This window comes from Canis lupus, chromosome 15 (genome assembly GCF_048164855.1).
Source record: "Canis lupus baileyi chromosome 15, mCanLup2.hap1, whole genome shotgun sequence".
Classification (NCBI taxonomy): Eukaryota; Metazoa; Chordata; class Mammalia; order Carnivora; family Canidae; genus Canis; species Canis lupus.
The window spans coordinates 45842069-45868151 of NC_132852.1; the positions used below are offsets into that span (position 1 = coordinate 45842069).

General features: G+C 40.2%; 1 protein-coding gene across 5 annotated transcripts in view; it reads right to left on the reverse strand.

Moving 5' to 3' along the window:
• GALNTL5 (polypeptide N-acetylgalactosaminyltransferase like 5) overlaps positions 1-26083 on the reverse strand; it is a 59193-nt gene continuing 33110 nt past the window's right edge. The window contains exons 7-11 of one of the 5 annotated variants that reach the window (XR_012007811.1): positions 20903-21152; positions 16239-16356; positions 4601-4750; positions 4365-4473; positions 153-291 (exon numbers count right to left, since the gene is read on the reverse strand). Coding sequence is in view for 3 of the 5 variants with exons in the window: in XM_072776907.1 (XP_072633008.1) it covers positions 136-291; positions 4601-4750; positions 16239-16356; positions 20903-21152 (674 nt within the window). In the remaining 2 variants the exon portion in view is untranslated. Of the gene's footprint in view, positions 292-4364; positions 4474-4508; positions 4751-14490; positions 14569-14644; positions 14798-16238; positions 16357-20902; positions 21153-26083 lie in introns of those variants that run through there. The other 4 variants (XM_072776907.1, XM_072776908.1, XR_012007812.1 and 1 more) reach the window with 4 other exon arrangements.

Sequence of the window (26083 nt, forward strand, 5' to 3'; positions counted from 1 at the left end):
TTGTTCTAGAGCTCTCTGGTTGTATTTCTTACTCATGTCACACAATTTCATGATGTTCCAAACTTGTACTCTTCTCTCTGTTGACGATCTTGGGGACTTCTAGTCCTTCATTAATGAAAATGATTTGTTTCCTTTTCATAGGCTGCCCTTAGATGTCTCCAATTCTGGGAAGACATTATCCAGATACCACTGAAATGATTTGCAACCCAATCGTTTCCTTAGTTCAACACGCTCACTAATGTTGCCATAGGCAACAGATTTCAGACCAGGCTGATGTAAAAAAAACTGCTCCTAAATGGAAATAGAGAGTCATTTTGTTAAACCAAACATAGCAGTATATCGAACATAGCAGTATATATTTCCATCACCTGAATTACAACAACAACAAACAAAAAACCTTCCTATTAAAACAAAACAAAACAAAAAGCCTTCCTATTTCATTCATATAGTGAAGGCAGAGACACGTGGTACCTGGGATTCATTCACCCCACACGTATTCACACACACTGTGTGCTTGCTCTATGAACCATGATAGAGGTGGTAGAGAAGGATCCAGGAAGGTTGGATCCTGCTTCTTAGGAGCCCAACAATCACAGCCACCTATTGTGATATATCCCCTTTCTCCTGCTCTCTCAATACTCAAGGACAAAACCTTCATTCCCTGATCCCAGTCCACATGTCCATGATTTCAGAAATGGGATGGTATAGTGGGTTCAGGGCAAATTAACTCTGGGGTAAGACAGCCTGGGGTCACATTCTTGCTTTGTTATTATGTGACCCTACCCTCATGAAGTTGTGAGGACTGAATATTCTAATCGTGCAGAGTACTGGGGAAACCAAGGCTGGCATGGAGTGTCAGTGTCATGTCAATACTGGTCATTATCATTACCACACCTCGTTTCTCTGTTATACCCTCTGATTTAAGAGGTCTGATGGAATCAATCTGCTCCATATTAAAAGAGATATACTAGGAGCGCCTGGATGGATCAGTAGGTTGGGCATCTGACTTTTGGTTTTGGCTCAGGTCATGATCTTGGGATTGTGGGGTCCAGCCCCATGTTGGCTTTCAAGTTCAACGGGGAGTCTGCTTGGGATTCTCTCTGTCCCTCTCCCTCTGCCCTACTCCCACTTGCTCATCTCTCTCTCTCTCCGATAAGTAAATATTTTTTTTAAATAAGAGATATTCTAAATAGACCCAAACATCAAAAGAACCCTTGTATTTTCCCCTGTGTTTCCTAGTGCCCAGACTATAGTACAATATTGTCGAATAAGAGAAGAACTTGCTTATCCAGGTTAGTGTATTATGGACACACCATGTTGGATTCTCCCTGGGACCCTTGACCATTGTAGGCCTTTGCCATCATGTCTTGCCAATCCTAGTCAGGGCAGATTGGTACAGGGGATGGGCCTGAGGGTGGTAGAGAGATGTTGTCATTTGGAAGCAAAGGCAGAGAAGACCTCGGACAACATTTTCTGCAAAGCCCTCTCTCGTCTAATGTCACTCATTACATTTCCCAGTGTGCCAGGTCATACAATCCATTGATTTAATGCCAAACGTTATATGCTCTTTAAGTTAGAGCTATATCCTAAGTTTAAGTTGTCACTATATCCTCTGTGAAATTCAGAAACTACCCAGTCCAAGCTGTGTTTAAGTCAACTATTTAAATCTGTGGCCAGAGTTCACAGAAAAAAAAAATTAACAAATATAAAAAAAAGCTCAAGATCTCTCATTAATTAATACAATATAAAATAATAATTTTTAACCTATGAGATTAGAATACAAAATAATTAAAACCAGACTTGGAAAAGTTGTGGGGAGACAGGCATTTTCACATATATTTGCTGATGGTAGTTTGGACATTAAACCACCAGGATTTAAAACATACTTCTCATGGCCCAGCAAGTCCATGTTTTGAGATTTATTCCAGATATATATTTGTACAAATGTACAAAAAGATAATGTAAACGATGTTCATTTTATCAATGTTAAGGATTATCAAAAAGCTGAGATAATCAGAATGTTTATCACTGGGGGGCTATTTATCAATGGGATTGATTTTAGGATATCCATTCAAAGGAAATATTTAAAAGAATATTTATGTTCTTTTAGTATGTATGTTTATATGTTTGGATTTTTAAAACTTTGAAAGTATATTTTAAAAAATATTCTAACAGGTAGGGGCGCCTGGGTGGTTCAGTCAGTTAAGTGTCTGCCTTCGGCTCAGGTCATGATCTCAAGGTCCTAGGATCTCAAAGTTCTGGGAGCCAGCCCCATGTGAGGTTCCTTGCTCAACGGGGAGTCTGCTTCTCCCTCTCCCTCTGCCCCTCCCTATCATTTATGGACTCTCTCACTCTCTTTCTCTAATAAATAAATAAGTAAATAAAATCTTTAAAAATAAAATATACTAACAGGTGGAAAAATTGCAGAACAAAATATTATGTGAATCTAGTTATGTAAAAGGATATATATTTGTTTTTAAATGGGTATTAACAAGAAACTATTAATTTTAGTGATTTAAATTTAGTGATTGATTTTTAGTGATTAAATTTAATGATTGCTAATTTAATGTTACTTCTGAGGGGTCAAACTATGGGCTGAGCAAGCTTGCTTTTCATTTAATACTCTTTCAACACTGTATGACTTCTATTTTTTTTAAACCCTATGTATTTATTCATGAGAGACACACAGAGGCAGAGACACAGGAAGAGGGAATAGCAGGCTCCATGCAGGGAGTCCAATGTGATCCCAGGACTCCAGGACCACGCCCTGGGCCAAAGGGAGGAACTAAACTGCTGAGCCACCCAGGGATCCCAATCAATACTGTATGACTTTTAAACTTGAGTGTGTTTTACCTTTTAAAAAAGGTTTTAATTAGGAAATATAATAAGCATATAAAAAAGTATGTAATATTAAATGTACAACTTAATGAATTATTGAAAACTCAATCCCTGTAATGCTGACTAGGTCAAGAAATAGAACATAAACAGCATTTCCAAGGCCCCCTGCCTTTCCCATCCTGAGCATAGCCTTTCCCTTGGTTTTAAATGTTATCTTATGTATTCATGTCTTCACTTTATTATCTAATTTGTGCACACATAGATTATATGGCTTAAGTTTACCCATTTTTAACTTATAGAAATTGAATAATCAGTATATATTCTACTGTGCTTGGCTGCTTTTGTTCACCATTATGTCTTTAAGATTTACTGTACTGTTTATTTACATGGTGTCCGAAAATTCCTGTGCTTGCCAATGATTGGTCCTATCAGACTCTAAACGTTTTTGACAATCTAAGTGACTATATAGAAATATCTCCCTGTGGTTTTAATTCACATTGCCCTGATTACTAAAGAATGAGTAGTATTACTTTTGTGATTTTAAATAATATATATTAGATTAAGACCAGAACATATACTATCACAGAGAGATTCTTACATATTTCTCCCCATATATCTAAAATGAGGTCTTATTGGGGTTCCTGCCATATTTGTTTGTGCCTGGATCCTGCAGGGACAAGTTTCAAGTTAAAATGGGGTGACAAAAAATGGGGCCACAGCTACATGTCTTCTGTATGTGCACTCTTTTAGGACCTGGCTAGGAACTGAAGCCTGAGGGAGGTGCACAGGTGAAGGGGGATGGCTTTGATAGAGAAATCTTTGACTGTTGGTGGAAAGAGGCAGTGGAGGTTCTTGTGCGGTCTCCAGATCACAGCAGCTTGCACCACTTGAGAACTTGGTAGTGGAGAAAGAATCTAAAGAGTTGCCTATGTCCATAATAGCCAAAGTGTGGAAGGAGCCTTGGTGTCCATCGAAAGATGAATGGATAAAGAAGATGTGGTTTATGTATACAATGGAATATTACTCAGCCATTAGAAATGACAAATACCCACCATTTGCTTCGACGTGGATGGAACTGGAGAGTATTATGCTGAGTGAAATGAGTCAATCGGAGAAGGACAGTGTATGTTCTCATTCATTTGGGGAATATAAATAATAGTGAAAGGGAATATAAGGGAAGGGAGAAGAAATGTGTGGGAAATATCAGAAAGGGAGACAGAACATGAAGACTCCTAACTCTGGGAAACGAACTAGGGGTGGTGGAAGGGGAGGAGGGTAGGGGGTGGGGGTGAATGGGTGACGGGCACTGAGGGGGCACTTGACAGGATGAGCACTGGGTGTTATTCTGTATGTTGGTAAATTGAACACCAATAAAAAATAAATTTATTATAAAATAAATAAAAATAAATAAAAATAAATAAAGAGTTGCCTGTGAGGATGGGAACAGGGAAAGGTATATGCTTCAGAGGAGGCAATCCTTAGAGGGCAAAACAAACAAAACAAATTTCCTGTGTTGGTTGACTTACTTCTTGAGTTTCCTTAGAAATTAAAAGTAATGTTCAAGTGTCGTAGATTAGAATAAACTAGTTGAGACTAGGGTCTGGGGCAGGTGGATGAGTGGCTGACGGCGTGCCACTAATTTAAGGAAAAGAGAGAAAAAAAAAAACAACTTGTTATCTGGAAAGGCAGTCACAGGTTTCTTTAAAGCAATTCTCATTCTGTGCTCTTGCTCATCATTCCAAATCACAGACATTTCCTTCACCTTGTATTCATCCAGCCAGACGTGCACCAATCTGAGATTATTATATGTCATGGCTTTTACAAGCTCAGGTTGGTTTGAAAAGCGCTGCTTACTGATGTGTCCCACTCGGGAGCAGGGGATTATAAAGAGTTGGCCTCCACACATCCAGATCTAGACAAAAACAGAAAACATTAATGTATGTTTGCTAGTACTGGGCAACTGCTGACTTTTTTTTTTTTTTTTTTTTACAAACACAGCAATATGTAACATTTCTTAAGTTGTTTATTCAATCCTCACAAGGTAGATAACCCTGATTAGCCCCACCTTATGGATAAAAAAACTAGTACATACATTTGTTAAGAAGCTTGCCCAGTGATAACAAATTTCAGGGTTTAAATTCAGGAAGTTTGGCCCCAGGGCCAGCACTCTGAATACTAAGGGCCAGGACTCTGAATAATAAGTGATTCTGTCTCCCTCATACTTGGCCAATTCTGATGCTGATTATGTAATGAAATGTGGCAAGGTATTTTCTCTTCAAATGTTCTCAAATAGTATTCTGAGAGTAAGTATTGCTGGACGTCAGCAGGTAACAAGGAAAATACTGATCATGGCTAAATTCAATGATTGTCTTTTTTGTACTTAAAACACTTTATAATACTTATTTTTTTAACAATTTTTTTTACTACACAAAATATGACCATTGAAAAACAAAAAAAAGGGATCCCTGGGTGGTGCAGCAGTTTGGCGCCTGCCTTTGGCCCAGGGCGTGATCCTGGAGACCCAGGATCGAATCCCACATCGGGCTCCCGGTGCATGGAGCCTGCTTCTCCCTCTGCCTATGTCTCTGCCTCTCTCTCTCTCTCTCTCTGTGTGTGTGTGACTATCATTAAAAAAAAAAAAGTAGAAAAGTACACAGAGAATAAAAAATCACTACTTGTCCTAAAACTTTGTTCCTCAATATAAATTCAAGTCCATGCATATACACGCATCTATACACAACACTGAGATAAGTTGTGGTTTTTTTTCATTTAATGGTATGTGAAGTTATTTTAAAAGTTTTGTATTGTTCGGATAGTTTTGTAGTTTCCAATTTTTATTTTATTTTATTTTATTTTTTTTCCAATTTTTAGTATTAAAATGTGCTTATAGTATAAATCTGGTACACACCACTTACATATCTCATAGCACACTTGCCATGATGTTTTTGTTGAGTCTAACTAAGGGATTCTTGCATAGTCCCCAGACTAGCAGCATCAGATCGCTCAGGAGCTTCAAAATGCAAAAGCCTTGGACCCACCCAGACTTACTAAACCAAGAACTGTAGGGCTGGGCCCAGGAATATGTATTTTAACTTGTTCTTCAGGTGATTCTGATGCGCACCAAAATGAGAATCCCTGTTCTGACTGATCAAGACCCTATATCCCAGTTCTCTAGACACTTTCTTATAAAATCCATCTAATCATTTAGGAAACAGTAATAGGAAATAAGGCTCTCACTGAGCACAATACTCAGATTGTTTATAAGAACAATACTTAGGGTGAAGTATATCACTCGGGTAGTTAGAAGGGATTATGTTTCAGAAAATACATCTTCTGACATGAGACCTAAAGACTCATGCAACTAACCTCTAGAATTCTTTAGAAATAGCCCTTTGGAATATCTAGAAAGAATATCTATGGAATTCCTTTTCCTTAGAAAAACGCTTACATCAGAACCCCAAAGCATTAGTTTTTTAAATCAGATCTGCCACATCCTTATGATCAGACACATCCTCTTTGGATCTCATTTTTTTTAAAGATCTTATTTCTTTATTAAGAGAGAGAGAGAGAGAATGCACGAGTTGGGGGGAGGGGCAGAGGGAGAGGGAGAAGCAGGCTCCCCGCTGAGCAGGGAGCCCAACATAGGGCTGGATCCCAGGACCCTGGGATCATGACCTGAGCCAAAGGTAGATGCTTAACTGACTGAGCCCCCCAGGTGCCCCAGGTGTTTATTTTCATCTGAAATTGAGAAATACATAGTTGTTCACTTAAGCTACTATTTGGGGGGTGCTTTGTTATATAGCAAAAGCTAATTGGTACTAGCTATTTAAAATGTTTTATTCTCTTTTTCTGTGAGAACTTAAGGAATTTTGGAAGATAGTTAATATTTGTTTAATAATTAACTGACTGGAGACAGTTTATGTTTGAAATGGTTTTTTTAAAAGATTTTATTTATTTATTCATGAGAGACACAGAGGGAGAAGCAGGCTCTATGTAGGGAGCCCAACGTGGGAATTGATCCTGGGACTCCAAGATCATGCCCTGGGACAAAGGCAGGTGCCAAACCACTGAGCCACCCAGGGATCTCTAAAATGTTTCTTGATTAAAAAAGAAATCTGGCTATGAGTACAGAATAGAAAACAAAAGTAAAGTGATAAAAGAGGTAAAAGAGTAAAAATTTTATAAAAATACTTGCTCAAAACTCATGGGGCACCTGGGTGGTGCAGTTGGTTAAGCGGCCAACTCTTGGTTTTGGCTTAGGTCATGATCTCGAGGTTGTAAGATTGAGCCCCACATTTGGCTCCACACTGAGCGTGGAGTCTGCTTAAGACTCTTTCTCTTCCTCTCCCTCTGGTCCTCCCCACCTCCAGAATAAATAAATAAATCTTTAAAAAGAATCAAATTGAAGGAAGCTATGGCAATTTAGCCTAATCTTCACAGAGCTCATGTGCTTGTTACTACTCTTGATTTATTCTCAAGAGGGACATGATCTACCTGGACATGCCTTTGGCTGTGCTCATTGTCCATGTAGGAGATGATCAGCTTGCTTCCTCTGATATTCTGCTGGAAATCATCCATACAGCTCCCAGTTTCTACTTGTAGTACTAATAGTAGTAGTAGTAGTAGTAGTAATAGTAATAGCACCCCATTGAAAGTCAGGCTAATGCAGTGGGTAAGTGTGGGTAAGCACAGACTCTGAGGCCACTCAGTGTAGTTCGAGTTCTCCATCAGTTTTATGAACTAAGGCAAGTTACTGCAGTTACTCAACATTTTTGTGCCTCAGTTTCCTCATCTGTAAAGTGAGAATAGCATTACCCACCTCGTGGGATGGTTAGGAGCATTAGACAAGTTGATACTTGTAAAACACTTAGAGTTTGTTTTGTAAATAAGAGTGTATCTCTGCTGTAGTTAAGTGTGGTAGGTTGCAAGAATGGCCATGGATCCTCTTCATTCCTATATGCACGCTTCTGTGCAATGTAATTTTGTACCTCACTCCATCAAGATGCAAAGCTTATTTCTTCAATCTCTTAAATCTGGCCTTGATTTGCTTTGGCCAACCAGACATCAACATATGTGACACAGAGTCTTGGAAAGTGTTGGCTGCCTGTTGGGGCTTGCCTTCTCTTGTTTGCTCATGGGAACATTGCAACCACTTCACTGTGAATGAGCCTGAGGTAGGAGACGAACAGCCAGGCCATCTCCATGATGATGCACATGATGGCCCCGCTATCACTGGGTGATGTCCAGATATGCAAATAATGCATCCTAAACTCGCCAGCACCAGCTGAGCCTCCAATGAACACTGATGTATAGGCACCACCAGTAGAAATCAGCTATCCTGTCTATGATCAGAAAAGCCCCTTTAGCAACACAGTGAATTAGAAGAAATAACAATTGTTTGCTGTTTTAAGCCACTGTGTTTTGGAATAGTTTGCATAAGCAAAAGCTAACTGATGCCCAAGGAACATTTTTCTCTTAACTGCAATTTTTTTTTAACTGCAATTTTACTTAAGTAAAAAAGACCTCCATTCACTTAGTTGCTCATTCCAGAAACTTGGTGTGATAGGTGGAAATATTGTTCAGCAAATATTAGCTAACTCCCCCATCCCTCACTTTGGGGCAAAGTTTATTTTTCTGACGTCCTGACTCTGGGCTTGTCCATCTGTTGCTTTGGCCAACAGAACATGAGCAGACAGGATGTGTGCTGAGCCTTTAAATATGCTATGCAGTTTGGCTTCACTTTTGCATCCTTGCCCATCTAAATGAGAAGAATATGCTGAGTTGCTACTAGTTAACCACTCATATACTAGTACTACAAATACTCGCAGAATACTAGTAGGATTATAATACTCTTAGAATGATGAATAGACCTGAGCCAAACTCAGAGACTAGAGCCAAGCCCAAACAATCTAAATTAGAGGCAGAGCCACCACCCTGGCCAGCCCATGAACATATGAAAGAAAAAAAAGCAAATGCATATTGGTCTAAGCCATTCAGTTTTGAGCTGACTTGTAACATAGCAGCGTCATCATGGCATTAACCAACTGATAATTGGGTTATCTGTGACACCACTTCCTCTTAACATCTGTCTTCCCTGCTCAATCTCTAAGTGCCATGCTCTCTACTTGTAAGGTATGCCTGTCCAGTCTTTTCATCTCCATTACCACTATTCTAGTCCCATCTGTGGTCACCCTCTGTCCAGATCATTATAAGAAGCTCCCAATCTCCCTGCTTATCTTCCACTTTGTTCATCTCCATCACTATCCTACTTAAAACCCACCTACAGCATTCCACCATGCATAAGATACAATCTAAATATCTAAATCTTGGGCAACCTCAATGGCTCAGCAGTTTAGTGCTGCCTTCAACCCAGGGCCTGATCCTGGAGACCGGGGATTGAGTCCCATGTCAGGCTCCCTTCATGGAGCCTGCTTCTCCCTCTGCCTGTGTCTCTGCCCCTTTCTCTCTCTCTGTCTCTCTCATGAATAAATTTAAAAAATCTTTTAAAAAATCTAAATCCTATGGTGTCTTACCCCTGTGCCCTGTCCAGCCTTCTCTTGCTCTCCTCTCCTTGCATCATGGTCCAGCCTCACTAGCCCTTCTCCATGGACACATGGTTGGAAGGCTATTTCAGGCCTACAGCCTGAATCTGTAGGCAGAAATCAGGGCATTTCTAAGGGTGTCCTTATTTATTCTGTAATCTGGATTTGTTTTTGTGAGGTGAAGTAGGGGCACCTCATGTGACAAAACCAGGGTACGATTTTGTCAGGCTGTTCTATTGGCCTCCCAGTTATGGAGCTGCCTTCCAGATTCAGGCTAGGCTGGCCATGAGATTTATTTTCTAGTGGGATCCCATCTTCTCCAGTCTTAATAAACATCTTAGCAGAAAGTTAGGAGAGGTTGCTAGCCAGATACCATTTTAAATGAGAACTCTGGGACAGCTGTAGCATAAAAAGAAGGGAACAAACATTGGCTACAGGCATATTAGGTGGCAGACACTGTTTTAAATGCTTAATGTGCATTGCCTCAGTGGATGCACACGACAGTTATTCTGATCATTTATACATGAGGCTTCTTAGATTACAATGGGTTCAACTATTTACAAATATCTCCCAGCCACTTTTTTACATGGTCAACATACCAGGTGCTGAGGGACCCCCTTGTGAACAAGTCAGACCGTGTCCCCACCCTCATGGGGCTCACAGCCTGGTGAGTACACACACTGGGGGGGGCCCAGCACAAAATAAAAATGGAGTCTCTGATTCAAAAATTATTTAAAAATTTCAAGAAGGCAACAGCAGGGAATGGAGGTCAACTAGGTGTGGGGTCCCTCCAAACATGGCCCCATGTGGAACCACACAGGTTGTATGCCCATGGAGTCTGCTGAACACACACACAAGTGACAACTAGGGGATTGCACAAAAAGTACTATAATGGGCAAAGCACACACTGTAATGTGTGAGCACACACAGGATAAGGGGGTGGGGAGCGTCTATGTGTGTGCATGCAGGTGCATGGCGGATAGGGCAGTGAGGATATGGTCAAGAAAGTCTTCCCAAAGAAATTACATCAAGGCTGTAACTATGGACTGTGGTGATGGGAAAGAGCAAGATGGACAGAGGTGAGTGAAGACTTAGACCTAGATCTAACCACACATGGTGGTGGAAAGTGGGGCATGAAAAGGAGAGGGGAGATCAAGAAGGCACTCTGCGGGGTTGGGGATGGATGGTTGCAGGTAGGTGGAGGGCAGCACATCATCCACACAAAGAGGAAGGGAACATGGCAGGAGGGATGGGTTCAAGGAGGTAGAAAGAGCTATTTTTCAAATGTTGGGTGTAGGGTACCCAAGGGACATTCATCCTATAGAAGAGTAACCTGTAGGCAACTAGATGCACAAGCTTATGGCTCAGAAAGACCTGAGAAGGAGCTAGAACTGTGTCATCAGCATGCAGTCATTGAAGCATGGTGTGGATAAGGTTACTAAGAGGGTGGAGGGAGAAGAGAAAGAGGGCCTTGAAGAAACCCATGAGAAATGGAAATTCTGAGCACGCTGAATTAACCCAGTGAAGACCTGGCGAGCTGTGGTCCAAGAGCAGGGGGCTGCCAAAGAGCATGCCCAATCCTGGGGAGCATGCCCAATCCTAAGGAGCAAGCCCAATTCCCTCTTATGTAGACTGTAAGAATTTGGTCCACCCTTTCCCTATTGCCAGCATGTGGTTTGCATTCACATCACAGCATCCAAGGAGGTTTGGCCACTTTGGGCTGAATCCAAGCTGGATTCAATGTTTAAGAGGTCCTGTCCCACAGTGAGGCAGGAGATCCTCAGAGTCTATGGCAGGGCTCCAGGTCGAGAGCAGTGCACCTGGTCTCTATCTGGGGCCATCAGGATCTAGCCCCGAGCCACGCAGACCAGCTTCCACCCCACCAGGAGTGTGGATGTGAAGCCTGGTTAGGAGAGCCATCCTGAGGCTGGGGGTGAAGCTGCAGCTCTGTGGGCACCTAGCCAATCCCCACTTTCCAGAGTGATCATTAACACTGAGCTCAGGGCAGCTAACATGAATTCAGAGCTCTGGAGGCTTCCAGAGAGAAATGACTTAGAATAGAACTGAGCTGGCAAGATCTCCAGATCTGAAGTTGAGTAGATAGTACAAAGCAGGACACAATAGATTTGGATCATGTACCTATAGATTCTGTGAATTGAAGAAAGTTACTTGAACACTCTGTACCCCAGTTTCTCCACTATAAGTAGGAGATCATGCACCTCGCTCACAGGCTTATCAGAAAGATTAAATAAGTTAGTATCTGTAAGATTCCAGAGTAGTGCATGCCACACACACACAAGACCTTGTTAAATAAATGAAATACATTTTTATCCTTTATCCCATAACTTAAAAATGCCATTTCTGGGGTGCCTGGGTGGTTCAGTCAGTTAAGCATCTGTCTTCAGCTCAGGTCATGATCTCAGGGTCCTGGGATGGAGCCCTACATCAGGCTCCCAGGTCAGCAGGGAGTCTGCTTCAACCTCTCCTGCTGCAGCTCCCCGCTTGTGCTCTTTTTCTGTCTGTCAAATAAATAAATTAAATCTTAAAAAAAAAAAAGCCGTTTCTCTAGGGAAGCCATCTAAGACACACACTTCCCCCAACACAAGGTTAATTCCCCTTTTATCTGATCTTGTAGTATTCTGTGTTCCTCTTCATTACATTTATCAAAAATAATCACCTCTCTCCACTCCAGCAGAGTGGAGGTTCATGCCATCAGAAGCCACATTTGCACTGTGTGCCACTGTATCTAGCACTAGCACAGCACTTTGCACATAGCAGGTTCTCAGCATTGTTGAATGAGTGAGTGAGAGAAAGGAAGGATGAGGGCTGTGTCTTCTTCTGAGTGCCCAGCGTGTGGCATAGCCCAACACAGCAGGTGCTCCTAAATGACAGCTACATTGGACCTAACTAGAACTCTTGAGAGAGTCCTAACCTAAAAACATGTAGCCTTGAGTACTGTTACCACACAGCTGTTAGTTACAGCCATGGGAGCTAACGCAGGGATGCTGTGAAAAATATCAACAAGTTATGACACAGCGCGACAACACCTCTGGTGCCCCTGCCCTGCCAGCTGCTGTCCCTTTAGTTGTTGGATAGTGGAAAGCCTGCTGATCGATCCACAGGGTGGGTGGGCTGCCTGTGGGAGGTATTCAGTGGACTCAGACTTGAGGTTCTTTCGCACCAAGTAAGGAAACATTGCACTATATTAACAACCAATGTGGCTTCACAGGTACAAAATAGCTGATGTCAACCCTGAGCCCCAAGCAGCATGCTGGGCAAGAAGGGACAGCTGACAACAACAATGGTCTTAGGAATACCTGTGCTTCAGGGATGCACAGAAGAAACTCATGCGAGGACTTCAAGAACAACAGAGCTATGGAAGAGGGACCAGCAGCATTGTTCTAAACTTCAAGAAAACTGCTGGAAGAAAATTGGTCTACAGGGTCAAATGTTGCAGTAACCTCCAGGTTACAGAATAGCAAAAGCCATACACTAGGGACATCAGTATTAAACTGGTGACAGTTCCAGGAACGCTCTCCTAGAGTGCTGAGGGCCACCAGGATGTTGATTTATTGGAATGAGGAGAAATGGAAACCTAGGTACAGGTGTCGATGATCTTCTCTCTGGAAAGACAGGGTTATTTACCTTGGTTAGAGACTGCTGTTAGGGTCAAGAGAGTACTCAAGCTATTTATTAATTTACACATTTATAAAAGGAGAGACCCACAACATACTTAAAAAAATATGAAGGGACCATTAGGAATGGAGTAGTTGAAAATACTGAAGCAGGGATAAATAATACATGTGAAAGATAAGTTAGCTGTTATTTGCTATCTGGAGGTAATATAGAGCCAGAAAAAGGAATACACTCCCTCTTCAAATATGCATGTGTTGTTCACAAAATTGATTTTATTCTGAGATACAAGAATGTGCTCATTAAGGTATTAGGTCTTGAGAGGCAGGTGGTATATACCGTATACCATATTCACAGACAGCCAAAAGCCAAAGCAAGTAATCATCTACCAAACAATGAAAAGTGCCCAAAACATGAATGTTATAAAATAATGCCTGCATCAGAAGGGAACACATGATGGGGGGTGGGGAGAAGCCATGAATACAACAAGCTTACAACGTACTGTCAAATAGGGCCTTAAGAGGAAAAATATATTGCTCAGATATTTTTATGTTCACAATAAAGTATCTGAAGCATCATGAAAGGAGTCTGTGCTTAAAAGAACTTTAAGCAAGTGAACAAAGTAACAAGCCAAAAAAAGGAAGAGGGAGATAAAAACCAAAACGGAAAAAAAAATCACAAAAATAAAACACAAAAAGCAAATATAGCAAATGTTTTAATACATGCTAATATATGAAATCAGAGTATGAACTCTGCAGACGATTGCAGAGTCTAAAGAACAGACGGCAACAGTTTAAGAGTAATTACAGCTGTCACTTATTAAGCAGCTTCTATAAGGTATCTGTCTTCACAACGCTGTAATAGGGAATCTCTGTTTTTTTTCTTTTTTTTTAATTTTTATTTATTTATGATAATCAGAGAGAGAGAGAGAGGCAGAGACATAGACAGAGGGAGAAGCAGGCTCCATGCACCGGGAGCCTCATGTGGGATTCGATCCCGGGTCTCTAGGATCGCACCCTGGGCCAAAGGCAGGCGCCAAACCGCTGCGCCACCCAGGGATCCCCTGTTTTATTCTTTTTACCTGCAAGGAAGCTAAAGCTTAGTTGAGATTAGACCTTAGTCATTGATTAAACTGTTTTCTCTGCACCAGATTGTCTCTGCTGGGAAGAGACAAACAGGCAGAGAAAAGAGAGAAAAAATTAAGAATAATTATGGTGAATTCATAGCCCAGATTTACATGCACAGTTCAAAGTGACTGCTTTTTTTTTAAGTTTTATTAAAAATTTTTTTTTTTTTATTTAAAACACCTCTACACCCAACTTGGGGCTTGAACTCACAACCCTGAGATCAAGAGTCACAGGCTCTTCCAACAGAGCTAGCCAGGAGCTCCAAAGTGACCATGAAAAAAGCCTGTTAGAATTTAGTGAAAAACCACAATTTATCTATGATAAGCATACAATAAACATCTGAATCGTACCTTCATACTTTCTTCAGACTCTCTTGCCAGGAATATCTGTTTTGTACTTTTTTCTCTACTCCAATTATGTCATCAAATCTTCACAAAATTGCAATTTAAGAAACATAAGAAATGAGAAAAGGAAGAAAGAGAGAGAAAGAGAAACCAAGAAACAGTCTCTTAACTGTAGGGAATACACTGATTCAGGTCACCAGAAGGGAGAGAGTGGGCGATGGGGAAACAGGTGATGGGGATTAAGGAGGGCACTTGTTCTGATGATCACCAGGTGATGCATAGAATTGCTGAATCATTTATTGTACATCTGAAACTAATAGAAACACTGTGTTAACTATCCTGGAATTTAAATAAAATTAAAAATCCACAAAAACACAAAAATCTTCACGAAATTCTGACAATGGCATTTATATTTATTCCTATTTGCCAGGTGAGGAAATGGAGTAGAAAGATTAATGGCTGACCAAGGATCCTACAAGAAAGTTAGCAACAGATGCCTAATGTCTAATGATCTAATATCACGGGAATATTTAAAAGTCAAATCTACTTTTATTTTTATTTTATTTATTTATTTTTTTTAATTTTTTTTTTAAGATTTTATTTATTCATGGGAGACACAGAGAGAGAGAGGCAGACACAGGCAGAGGGAGAAGCAGGCTCCACGCAGGGAGACCCATGTGGGACTCGATCCTGGGTCCCCAGGATCACGCTCCGGTCCGAAGGCGGCGCTAAACCGCTGGGCCACCGGGGCTGCCCTCAAATCTACTTTTAGATTTGAGATGCAGGGGATCCCTGGGTGGCTCAGCGGTTTGGCATCTGCCTTTGGCCCAGGGCATGATCCTGAAGACCTGGGATCGAGTCCCACATAGGGCTCCCTGCATGGAGCCTGCTTCTCCTTCTGCCCGTGTCTCTGCCTCTCTCTCTATCATGAATAAATAAATAAAATCTTTAAAAAAAAAGATTTGAGATGTAATTCACAGTCTATAAAAAATTCACCCTTTCACAGTATATATGATTCAGTGACTCAGAGTATTTTCATGAGGTTGTCCAACCAGCTCCACTGTCTCATTCTGGAACATTCTTACCACACCAAAAAGAGCCCTAGTTCCCATCAGTACTCACTGTCCTTCCTTAAACCCCTGGCAACCACTAATCTACCTTCTGTTTCTACGGATTTGCTTTGTCTGCACATTCCTAGGGGTGGACTCATTCATATAAATATGTGGCCTTTTGTGTCTGGCTTCTTTCACTCACCATAATATTTTCAAGTTCCACTAATGTGATAGCAGGTAACCCTGGATTCAAGAGTGGAGGGACAACCCAGACATCTCCTATTGAGTCTTCCCAATTTGCAGATGGTGAAACTGAGGTCTGAGATCACCCATAGAGTTAGTGGCACCCAAGTCCCACACTGCCTAACACTATTATTTCCACTGCACCACAACTGTCCAGACACTGTCACTTTGTCTTTTAACAAAGACGAGCTTTCACAAATAATTAAAAGCGTTACATTAATTCGATAAACCATAGCTTAGAAATAATGAAATATATGGTAATAAGAGCTGGTATTTTACTAACTATTGTCACATTTTGCAAGAAGTCCCATAGATATTTATTTCATGTGACGTGGGAATGGTATCAGATGCTCTGGCAGGAAAACTGGGTGTAAGCACCAGGACTTGTCTCGTGACTTGAAGTCAGCATTCCCTCTCTCTGCACAAAGGTAACTAGTTAAAAAGTCAAATAGGAATTACCCTCAGTGAAAGTTCCAAATTTTCTGCTCCCCAGAGATCCATGCCTTTGTCGTATTGTCCAATCTCATTAAAATAATGCCTGTTTATAGCAAAAATTCCTCCAGCCATTGCAGGTGACCTAAAAGGGACACATAAATATGAAATCACAGATTCAGCCATTATAGATTTTTGCCAAAATTATATTGAATATTAGCAATAAAATAAAAACTAGTAAACAAGAATATTACCACCAAAATTGTTAACTTAATATATATTTAGGTATGTAAAATTAGTAAATCGGAACCAAAACTACCCAAAATTTGTACACAGTAACTTTTCTTTCTTATGATTTATTTCTTTATTTGAGAGAGAGAAAAAGCACATGCATGAACAGGATGAGCAGAAGAAGAGGAAGAGAGAAACTCAAGCAGACTCTGCATGGAGCCCAGAGCCCATGGTGGGGCTCGATCTCACAACCCCAAGATCACAATCTGAGGTGAAACCAAGAGTGCCACCCAGGCACACTGAACCAACTGTGCCACCCAGGTTCCCTCCGCAGTAACTTTTACTTAACTCTCACAGAGTTGTATGATGGTATCTTCTAAATGCTTTTTCTTGAGAGGGAACATTATTTTTAGAATGTGCATTTCCCTTTGGGATAACTATTGGGTATTAGAGTTTACAGATCTCCCTTTCTAAGCACATGAAGTGAATTATAATATTTACTTTTGGGAAAACCATAATGTTACAAAACATCTTTTACTTGTTCACCAATAGGAGGGCCCGATAACACTAAGGTAAGTAGTTTGAAAATAATTACATGTTCATGCATTCATTTATTTTTTTAAAAATATGTCTTAAACACCTATGAAGTGTTGGAGATAAATTAGTGAATCAATAGGGCAAGATCCCAGCTCAAGTAGGGGCAAGGGTAGAAGCAGGGACACCAGTTGCTGTAGTGGTCCCAGAGAAAGAGGATGGGATCGTGGATAAAGTATAACAATGAAGGCAGTGAGATGTGGTCCAATCTCTGATGTATTTTGAAGATGGAACCAGGTTTGCTTATGAGTGGGATGTGGTGTGCTTAGAAGGAAGAGGAGGTAAGGACCGTATCCAGCGTTTTGGCCTGAGTACCTGGAAGGTGATATTGCCATGCACTGAGATGGGGATGCTGGTGTGTGTGTGTGGGGGGGGGGTAGATTTTCGTGGGAAAATTCAGCTGGGGACATGTCTGAGATGTTGAGTCAGCATTCAAGTGGAGATGCCAGTAGGCAGTTGGATGGAGGAGTCTGGCACTTGAGAGCAGCCAGGGCTGGAGGCAGAACTTTGGGAGTCCTCAGTATAAGATGGATAGGAAGCCCTCTGTGGGTGAGGGGAGGTAGAGAAGAGGATCAAGAACTGAGGTCAGAGGGGATCCCTGGGTGGCTCAGCGGTTTAGCGCCTGCCTTCCGCCCAGGGCGTGATTCTGGAGTCCCGGAATCGAGTCCCACGTCGGGCTCCCTGCATGGAGCCTGCTTCTCCCTCTGCCTGTGTCTCTGCCTCTCTCTCTGTGTGTCTCTCGTGAATAAATAAATAAATAAATCTTAAAAAACAAAAATGGGGTTGTTTAAAAAAAAAAAACTGAGGTCGGAGAGAAGAGGAGGAATCGGCAAAGGAGATGAGAAGGTGCAAACAGGGGGCCAGGGTGGGGGGCAGGTGGTAGAAGGAAGATCTGGAAACTGCTAATTTGGAGGCGAGGGGAGGAAATACAGTATATAACGCATAAGGCATATAAAATATGTGTTACTCAACTGTCTACCTTATCGGTAAGGCTTTCAGTAAACAGTGGGTTCTTAGTTAAGTTTTTGGCGGAGTCAAAAGCTACATTTAGAGTTTTGACTGCACCCCTGTGTGGTCAGTGTGCATAACTCCCGTATTGTTCAAGGTGAACAGTACATTATAACATGTGTAATATGTATTCTATAAGTAATTGGTATCATACTAAGTTTTTTATGGCTTGATTTTTTTAATAGCATATTGTGAGAACTTTCCTTTTATATTAATTAGCTTTCAAAAATGTTATATAATATTCTACAAAATATTAATACAGTTTTTAGCCGTTTCATGTTGTTTTTATTTTCTAACTAATATAAATGTTGCTACAATAGATGTCTCTGTACTTACTTCTCATTAACTCCTTAGGGAAATATTTCAAGAAGTGGAATTATTGCATTAAAGAATAACATTTGTACGATTTTTAGGGTATATTGTCAAATTGTTTTCAAATAGCATGTGTGACTATATATATAGATACTAACAGGGTATTAGAATTCCAAAAATGTTGCTACTCAGCAAATATGAGGAATACAGTTTCCCTATTGAAATTTTTAGAGCCTAAAGCATGCCTTATATGTGACACATGAAATGTTACAAAATTATGTCAATTTTTTTGTAAATGTAATACTGTAACTACTTCTTGCTAAAAGTAACTATTTTAAATTAAATAAGTTTATTTTGAGATGAACTTCAAAGATTGATGCTTTATTTTTTATTTTTGGGTAAATCAAGATTTTTACATATTAAATTTTAATTTATATTAAGGATATCTTTATTCTTTTTCATTCTTAAGTCTATAGCAAAATAGCAACCATTTATACTGATCACTTCCTCTGAGTCAGGCTATGTTCTTTACAAGTACTGGCTCATTTAAACTCCTTGATAATCCAGAGAGGTATGTATTTTATTGTCATCACCATTTTATAGGTGAAGATAGTGAAGCTGAGAGAGGTAATTGGCCTGGAAGAAGGCTACTTTATTGCATAATTCCAGGGATGCCAGTCACCTATGATCTTTAAGAACAGTGCCTCCTGAAGATGTGCAGTACGCAGCCTATACAACTGTATGCAACAGTCCTAAATAACTAATAAATGATGGCTGGAGCAGAGCAAAGATCAGAGTTATACACAGTGCAAGGTGCATGAAGGGATCTATTTATCCTAAAAGCAAAAGAAAGACATTTGGTGACATGTGCAAAGTAGGGTTTTAAGAAAATTAATGTAGCAACAGAGAGATTGGCATGAGGGAGGGGGACCCGCAGGCCAGATTGTCCCTAAGAGTGTAGAGTCTAAGCCTGGAACAGTGAGGGCCCAGACCATGTGGACAGGCAGAGAGATGGACAGATGTCATGTGAGAGTCATCACAAAAGATGATCCTAGAGCTGGCTAATCACTGGATTAAGGTAGGCAGTGGGAGGCTGCAGGTGTAGTCATGCTTCGCAGCAATAGTATTCCATCATGGCTCTTGCATAAAGCACTAAATAATTTTCCAGTTATCCCTACTGATTCTTAGTCTTTATTTCATCCTTGGATTAGGACGCCAGATTGCATATCAGAAGTAAGGGGCTCAGAGCAGGGGCAGGTACTGGGACCAAGGGAAGTGATAAAGGTTTGGAATATCCAGGTGGGGGAATGAGTGATTGCAGACCAGCATGAGGCTGGAGACCATCAATGTGTAGAAGCATCAGTTCACATCTCTTAGAGGAACAAAGAAAACAGATGGTGGAATTGGCCCAGAGTTGGAGATTCGCTGGGCTACTGTGGTAAAAGTGTAGCAGGATGTGACAGCTGAAGGTATTGGCAAGAAGAGCAGTGAATTTATAGGTCAGAAAGTCTAGGCCACAGAAGAAAAAAGAAGCCATGAGGGGTTAAAAACAGAAATCAAAGAACTGGAGATCCCGATGATGTCCAGGGGGTAGGTGTGGGTGGAGCATAGCAGGAAAATATTAGGAACATCCTAGGCTATGGACAAGGAGACAGATATCTGGTAATTTAGAAGATGAGGGGTCCAGGATATGGCTACAGGAATAATACTAGCTAACAATTATAGACGAGCTAACATTTATGTATACTTACCATGGTCAGATACTGTTCTAAGCTTTGATATATACTGACCAATTCTCACAACAACTCTGTGAAGTATTACTACCCTCCAGACTTACTTCACAGATAATAAAATAAGGTGCAGAGAGATTAGGTAAGTTGCACAAGGTCACACAGCTCTAACTAAATTAAAATAGAGACAAAGATCAAGGATGTGCTAGGTTTCAGTGTTAGAAAATTTATTTGTGTGATTTATAAAACAAAGAGGTTAGTAATAAAAGAAGAGAAGGAGCCTGGCATCTGTTATCAGTAAATGTGGGGAGTGACCTGGAGCAAGTCTCTTCAGAAATAGCCTCATAGATGTAATTAAAAGCCACAACATCATATTGTTCTCACACTTAAAAATATCTTTTCCAAGACTAATATCAAGGAAAATCGTATTCATCTTTACACAATTACAGATGAAAGCACTTAGATAAATGTTTTCTATGTGAATTTTGCAAATCCATGTCCTTTTTCTGGGCTGACCACAGTGCTAGCATTTTGTTCATTGACCACATACAATTTGGTCCCAAGAACCAAGTCTGCATTCCAAAGACAGACACCTGGAACCAGAGGGACACTATCCATGGTGGTATTATTAACTGGGCTGAGATGCTAAAAACCTACCAAATTCTATTATTATGGACTTTCAGAAACAAGATAAATAACAAAATATTTCTCTTTATTAGGCCCAAGAAATTGAAGGAATCATCTCCAAAAGCTTCTTTTTTTCCCCCAGGTCCCAATACATATATGATATTTTCCCATAACCTGAAGAAATCTCACCGGATGGGTCTAGTGGGTCCTTCTGGTCCATCCATCTCATAAGAATAAACACTATCCCACTTAAAATCTAGATGCCAGTTGAAAGCACCCCTTACAACAGGAGAGGACTGGTATTCAAGGGTCATAGAGTCAATGACATCTATCAGAGGACACACCACCATTTTGGAGTCCTTGGCAATGGCATGCAGCAAGGGCTGCAGCCATGCAGTATTCACCTCGCAGTGGCTATCCAGGAACACCAGAACATCCCCTGGGAAGGCAAAAATAGGCTGGTGTTAGTGCATATGGATAAAACAGCTGACAACCCAAATCGAAGTTCAATGCAAGGAGTATTTCTTAAGTGTTTGCTTTCCATTTCAATGGGGGTGGGTGGGGACCAGAAACACATATCTGTGGCCATGATGAGCCATAGATGTTTATTTTTATTTTTATTTTTATTTTATTTTTTTTATTTTTTGCCATAGATGTTTAGAAGAAGCTGGTGAACTGTGGGCTAGAGAGTGGTTTGGGGAAGATTCTAAAGAAGCAGGTGGAACTGACTTGGCCTTTAATTAAAAAAATATTTTTTTTAGCTTGGCCTTCATCAACTGACTCAACTTAGCCAATATTTACTGCAAGGATGGCTTGTTGGTGTCTTTTGGTGCTTGGGCTGCAAAGATACATAATTATTTTTGCTCTTGAGTTCAAGCTTTAATAAGTGTCTGCTTAGAGAACATGGGGGAAATTGGCATGGCCAAAATGAAGACTATGTGTTGTTAAAGTACATTAGATGGGCTCAAATTGGAAGGAACCTCAAAATTCAGGTGTGTAATTTAGAATTTTTCTTGTAGACAACACAAAATCATAGGGGGTTATGAGAAACATTCCATGGCAGATCAGAAGACTCAGTATTGTTAAAGTGGTAATAATCTTCAAATTGAGCTATCCGTGCAGTATAATTCTTATCAAAACCACACCTGGTTCTTTTTCAGAAACTGATCCTAAAATTCATATGGAAAGGCAAGGGACCCACATTAGCTAAAGCAATCTTGAAAAAGAACAAAGTTGAAGGACTTCTGGATTTCAAAACTTACTACAAAGCTATAATAATAAAACAATAGGATACTGGCACAAGGATAGACATATAGACCAAAGGGATAGAATTGAGAGTATAGAAATAAATTAAATATCTGTGGTCAGCTGATTTTTGACAATGGTTCCCAGCCAATTCAATGGGAGATAGAATAGTCTCTTCAATGAATGGTCCTGACACAACTTTCTTTACAAGTCCTGGCTCATTTAAACTCCTTGATAATCTAGAGAGGTATGTATTTTATTGTCATCACCATTTTAGAGGGGAAGATAGTGAAGCTGAGAGAGATAACTGGTCTGGAAGAAGGATATACACATGGAAAAGAGGGATGCCCAGGTGGCTCTGTCGGTTAAGAGTCTGATTCTTGATTTCAGCTCAGGTTTTGATCTCAGGGTCACGAGTTCAATCCCTGCATTGGACTCCATAATGGGTGTGGAGCCTACTTAAGAATACATGAATGAATGAATGAAAGAAAGAGAATTAAATTGAACCCCCTCACAGCAAACACAAAAACTTAAAAAGGTCAGAACTAAAACTGTAAAACTCCTAGAAGAAAACAGAGGCATACATTTCTGACCGCAGGTTAAATGATTTCTTAGCTATGACACCAAAGATAGAAGTGACAAAAGAAAAAATAAATAGGATTTCATCAAAATTAAAAATGTTTGTGCTTAAACAGACACCACAAAGAAAGTTGAAAAAATCTACAAAATGGGAGAAATTATTTGAAAATCATATATTTGATGTAGGATTTGTATCTAGAATATATAAGGAACTCTTACAACTCAATAATAAAAAAGACAGCTTAATTAAAAAATGGACCTGGGTGGCTGAGTCAGTTAAGTGTCCGAATCTTGATCTTGATCTCAGGGTTGTGAGTTCATGCCCTATGTTGGGCTCCATGCTCAACTTAAAAAAAAAAAAAAAAAAAATGGGCAAAGGATTTGAATAGGCATTTCTCCAAAAAAGAAACTAGGTTATGATGATGGTTGCATTACCCCATGAACATACTAAAAAACACTGCGCTGTGTACGTTAATGGGTGAATTGCATGTGAATTATATCTCAATAAAACTACTAACATCATTAGGAAAGAAAGAGTACATCTTCTAAATCTTTTTTTTTTTTTTTACATCTTCTAAATCTTAACTAAAGTGCCATTATTGTTATGTGGGATTCACACAGAATTTTATATCGTTTTTAAAAAGTGATAGAACCTTGATCCCTCAGCTCAGCTTACTGGTTTCTTATCTACTCTTCCAAAAGAGCATCTACATGTTCATGTATATTCTACTGATGTCTTGAATAAGCAGGACTCTTCAGAAGAGCCACTTTATTTTGTTCCTTTCAATCCACAGGGAGGAATGGTCCTTTCCTGCCCTTGGTTACAAACCAGAGCAGGTCCAAGACTTCCCTTCTTACTTTTTGGTTAACTGGAAGTCTCATAGTTACTTTAAGTTGGAAACATTATCTCAGTTCAGCAATTAGGATGGATCCCTAGTCCCATACTACAACCCAAATTTCCCAGACTGCATGTGGAACTGCTCATTGTCCCCCCCCCCACCCCCACCCTTGCTAGATCACTTTGCAGGAAGTCACTTGCTTTTGGATTAAATCTTATCTCTTATTTTCTCCCTCCCCAGCTTGGTACCATATTTTCTCACCTCACTGAAGGTCAAAGTGGGGTGAGAGGAGACGTGAATGGGGCAGGAAAGTTCTTTTTTTTTTTTTTTTAATTTTTATTTATTTATGATAGTCACAGAGAGAGAGAGAGGCAGAGACATAGGCAGAGGGAGAAGCAGGCTCCATGCACCGGGAGCCCGACGTGGGACTCGATCCAGGATCTCCAGGATCACTCCCTGGGCCAAAGGCAGGCGCTAAACCACTGCGCCACCCAGGGATCCCAGGAAAGTTCTTTCTCGGTAAGATAGCAGGACGCTCTCTGAGCTGATTCCTCTTATGGTATGGCTAGCATGGTAATTTTGAGGACCCGCTTCCCATCCCTGGGGATCTCTCACCTGCAGTTCCCATAAACTGGGAAAATCTATTCTACGTAGATCCAGACTCTCCTCAGCAACTTAAGATCAGTGTTCTACCCCAAGGTTCTCCTCTGCTGGGATCCATCCACACTTCTAGATAGTCCCAGTGACATGACCTAAGATGATCGTTGTTGTCTTGCTCAAACACCCATCACCTGAGCCGATTTTGCCATCAGTGCAGTTACTAACACAGAAGTCAGTGTCCCCAGTTCTGTAGCTAGCCATGGTCCTTCTTTTGTCCTTTGATTCCCAGGCAAGAAGCCAACATCAGCTCATTCCTCCTCACCCCCAATAGATTTCTAATTTGGTTGTGTCTGAGGACATGCTGAATCTCCACTCCCGAAATTCATATCAAGTCCCCCTCACAGGCTTCCATGAGCTGCTTTCCTCAAACACCACCACTAATTCCAACAATCTGACAAACGTGGTTACCTTACTGGTTTTCTCAGATGTCTATTTTGAAATTTCTTTACGATAGTATGTCTGACAACCTACTTCGGAATATAACTTCTCTTGTCTTTATGGTTCAACCAAAATAGGGCTAGAAAGAATCTCATTTTTCACACTATTATGAACACTCTGTGTGCACTGTGTTCAACACTTTGCATTTTGCACTTAAAATAGCTTCTCTAATATTATACAACATTAACAACTTCAAATCATGTCTGCTAATTCAATAGGTGAAAAATTAACATCTGTCCAGAGAAGACCTGCAAATGGCCAGCATGCCCACAAAGAGATGCTCAACATCATTAGTCATTAAGGAAATGCAAATCGAAACCACAGTAAGATACCAACTCATAACTGCTAGGATGGTTAGAATTTTTTTTTAAAAGACAGAAAATAACAAGTGCTGGCAAGGATGTGGAAAATTTGAAACTCTTACACCCCCCTGGTGAGAATATAAATGGTACAGCTGCTGTGGAAAAGTTTGGTAGTTCATCAAAAAGTTAAATAGAATAATCGTATGACTTAGTTATTCCACGCTTAAGTACACACTCAAAAGAATTCAAACAACAACACATGTGCACGTGTTCGTAGAAGTCCTCTTTATAATAGGGAAAAGGTAAAAAACAGCCTATATATCCAGCAACAGATGAATGGAGAAACAAAAGTAGCATTTATACAATGGAATATGTATAATTCCATATTCCATTAAAGGAATGATATGCCGATCCCTGCTACCTGTAGAATAATCTCAAAAATATTGTTAGGTGAAAGAGCCAGATGCAAAAAGTATGACTGACTCTATTTACATGAAGTATCCAGAATAAGTAGATCCAGACACAGCAGATTAGTGGTTGTCAGGGGCTGGGAGAAGGAAAAATGAGGAGAATCTGCTCAACAGGCATGGGGATTTCTTTTGGGGTGATGCAAATGTTTTGGAACAGGAGAGAGGTGGTGTTTGCCCAACATTGTGAATATACTAAATGCCACTGAACTGTTCACTTAAACATGGTTAATTTTATGTAATGTAAATATCACAATAATTTTTAAAAACCTGCCAAAGAAGACATGCAAATGACCAATAGACACATGAAAAACTGTTCAACATCATTCATCATCAGGGAGATGCAAATCAAAACCACAAGAAGATATTACTTCACACTTGTCAGAATGTCCATTATTAAAAGGACAAGAACTAAATAAAAAAAAAATAAAATAAAATAAAAAATAAATAAAAAAATAAAAGGACAAGAACTAAGCAGTGTCGGGGAAGATATGGAGAAAAGGCAATCCTTGTGCTCTGGTTGTGGGGGTATAAATTGGTGCAGCCACTACAGAAAATAGTATGGAGTTCCCTCAAAAAATTATAAAATACAAGTACCACATAATCCAGCAATTGCACTTCTGGGTATGTATCAGAAGGAAATGAAATCTATATCTTGAAGAGTTACCCACACTCCCGTGTTCATTGCAGCATTATTTACAATAGCCAAGACACAGAAACAACCTAAACATCCATCAACAGATGAAGGGATAAAGAAGTTGTAGTATGTATACAATGGAATATTATTATCATATCAGCTATAAAAACCAGAAGGAAATCCTGCCATTTGTGACATGGATG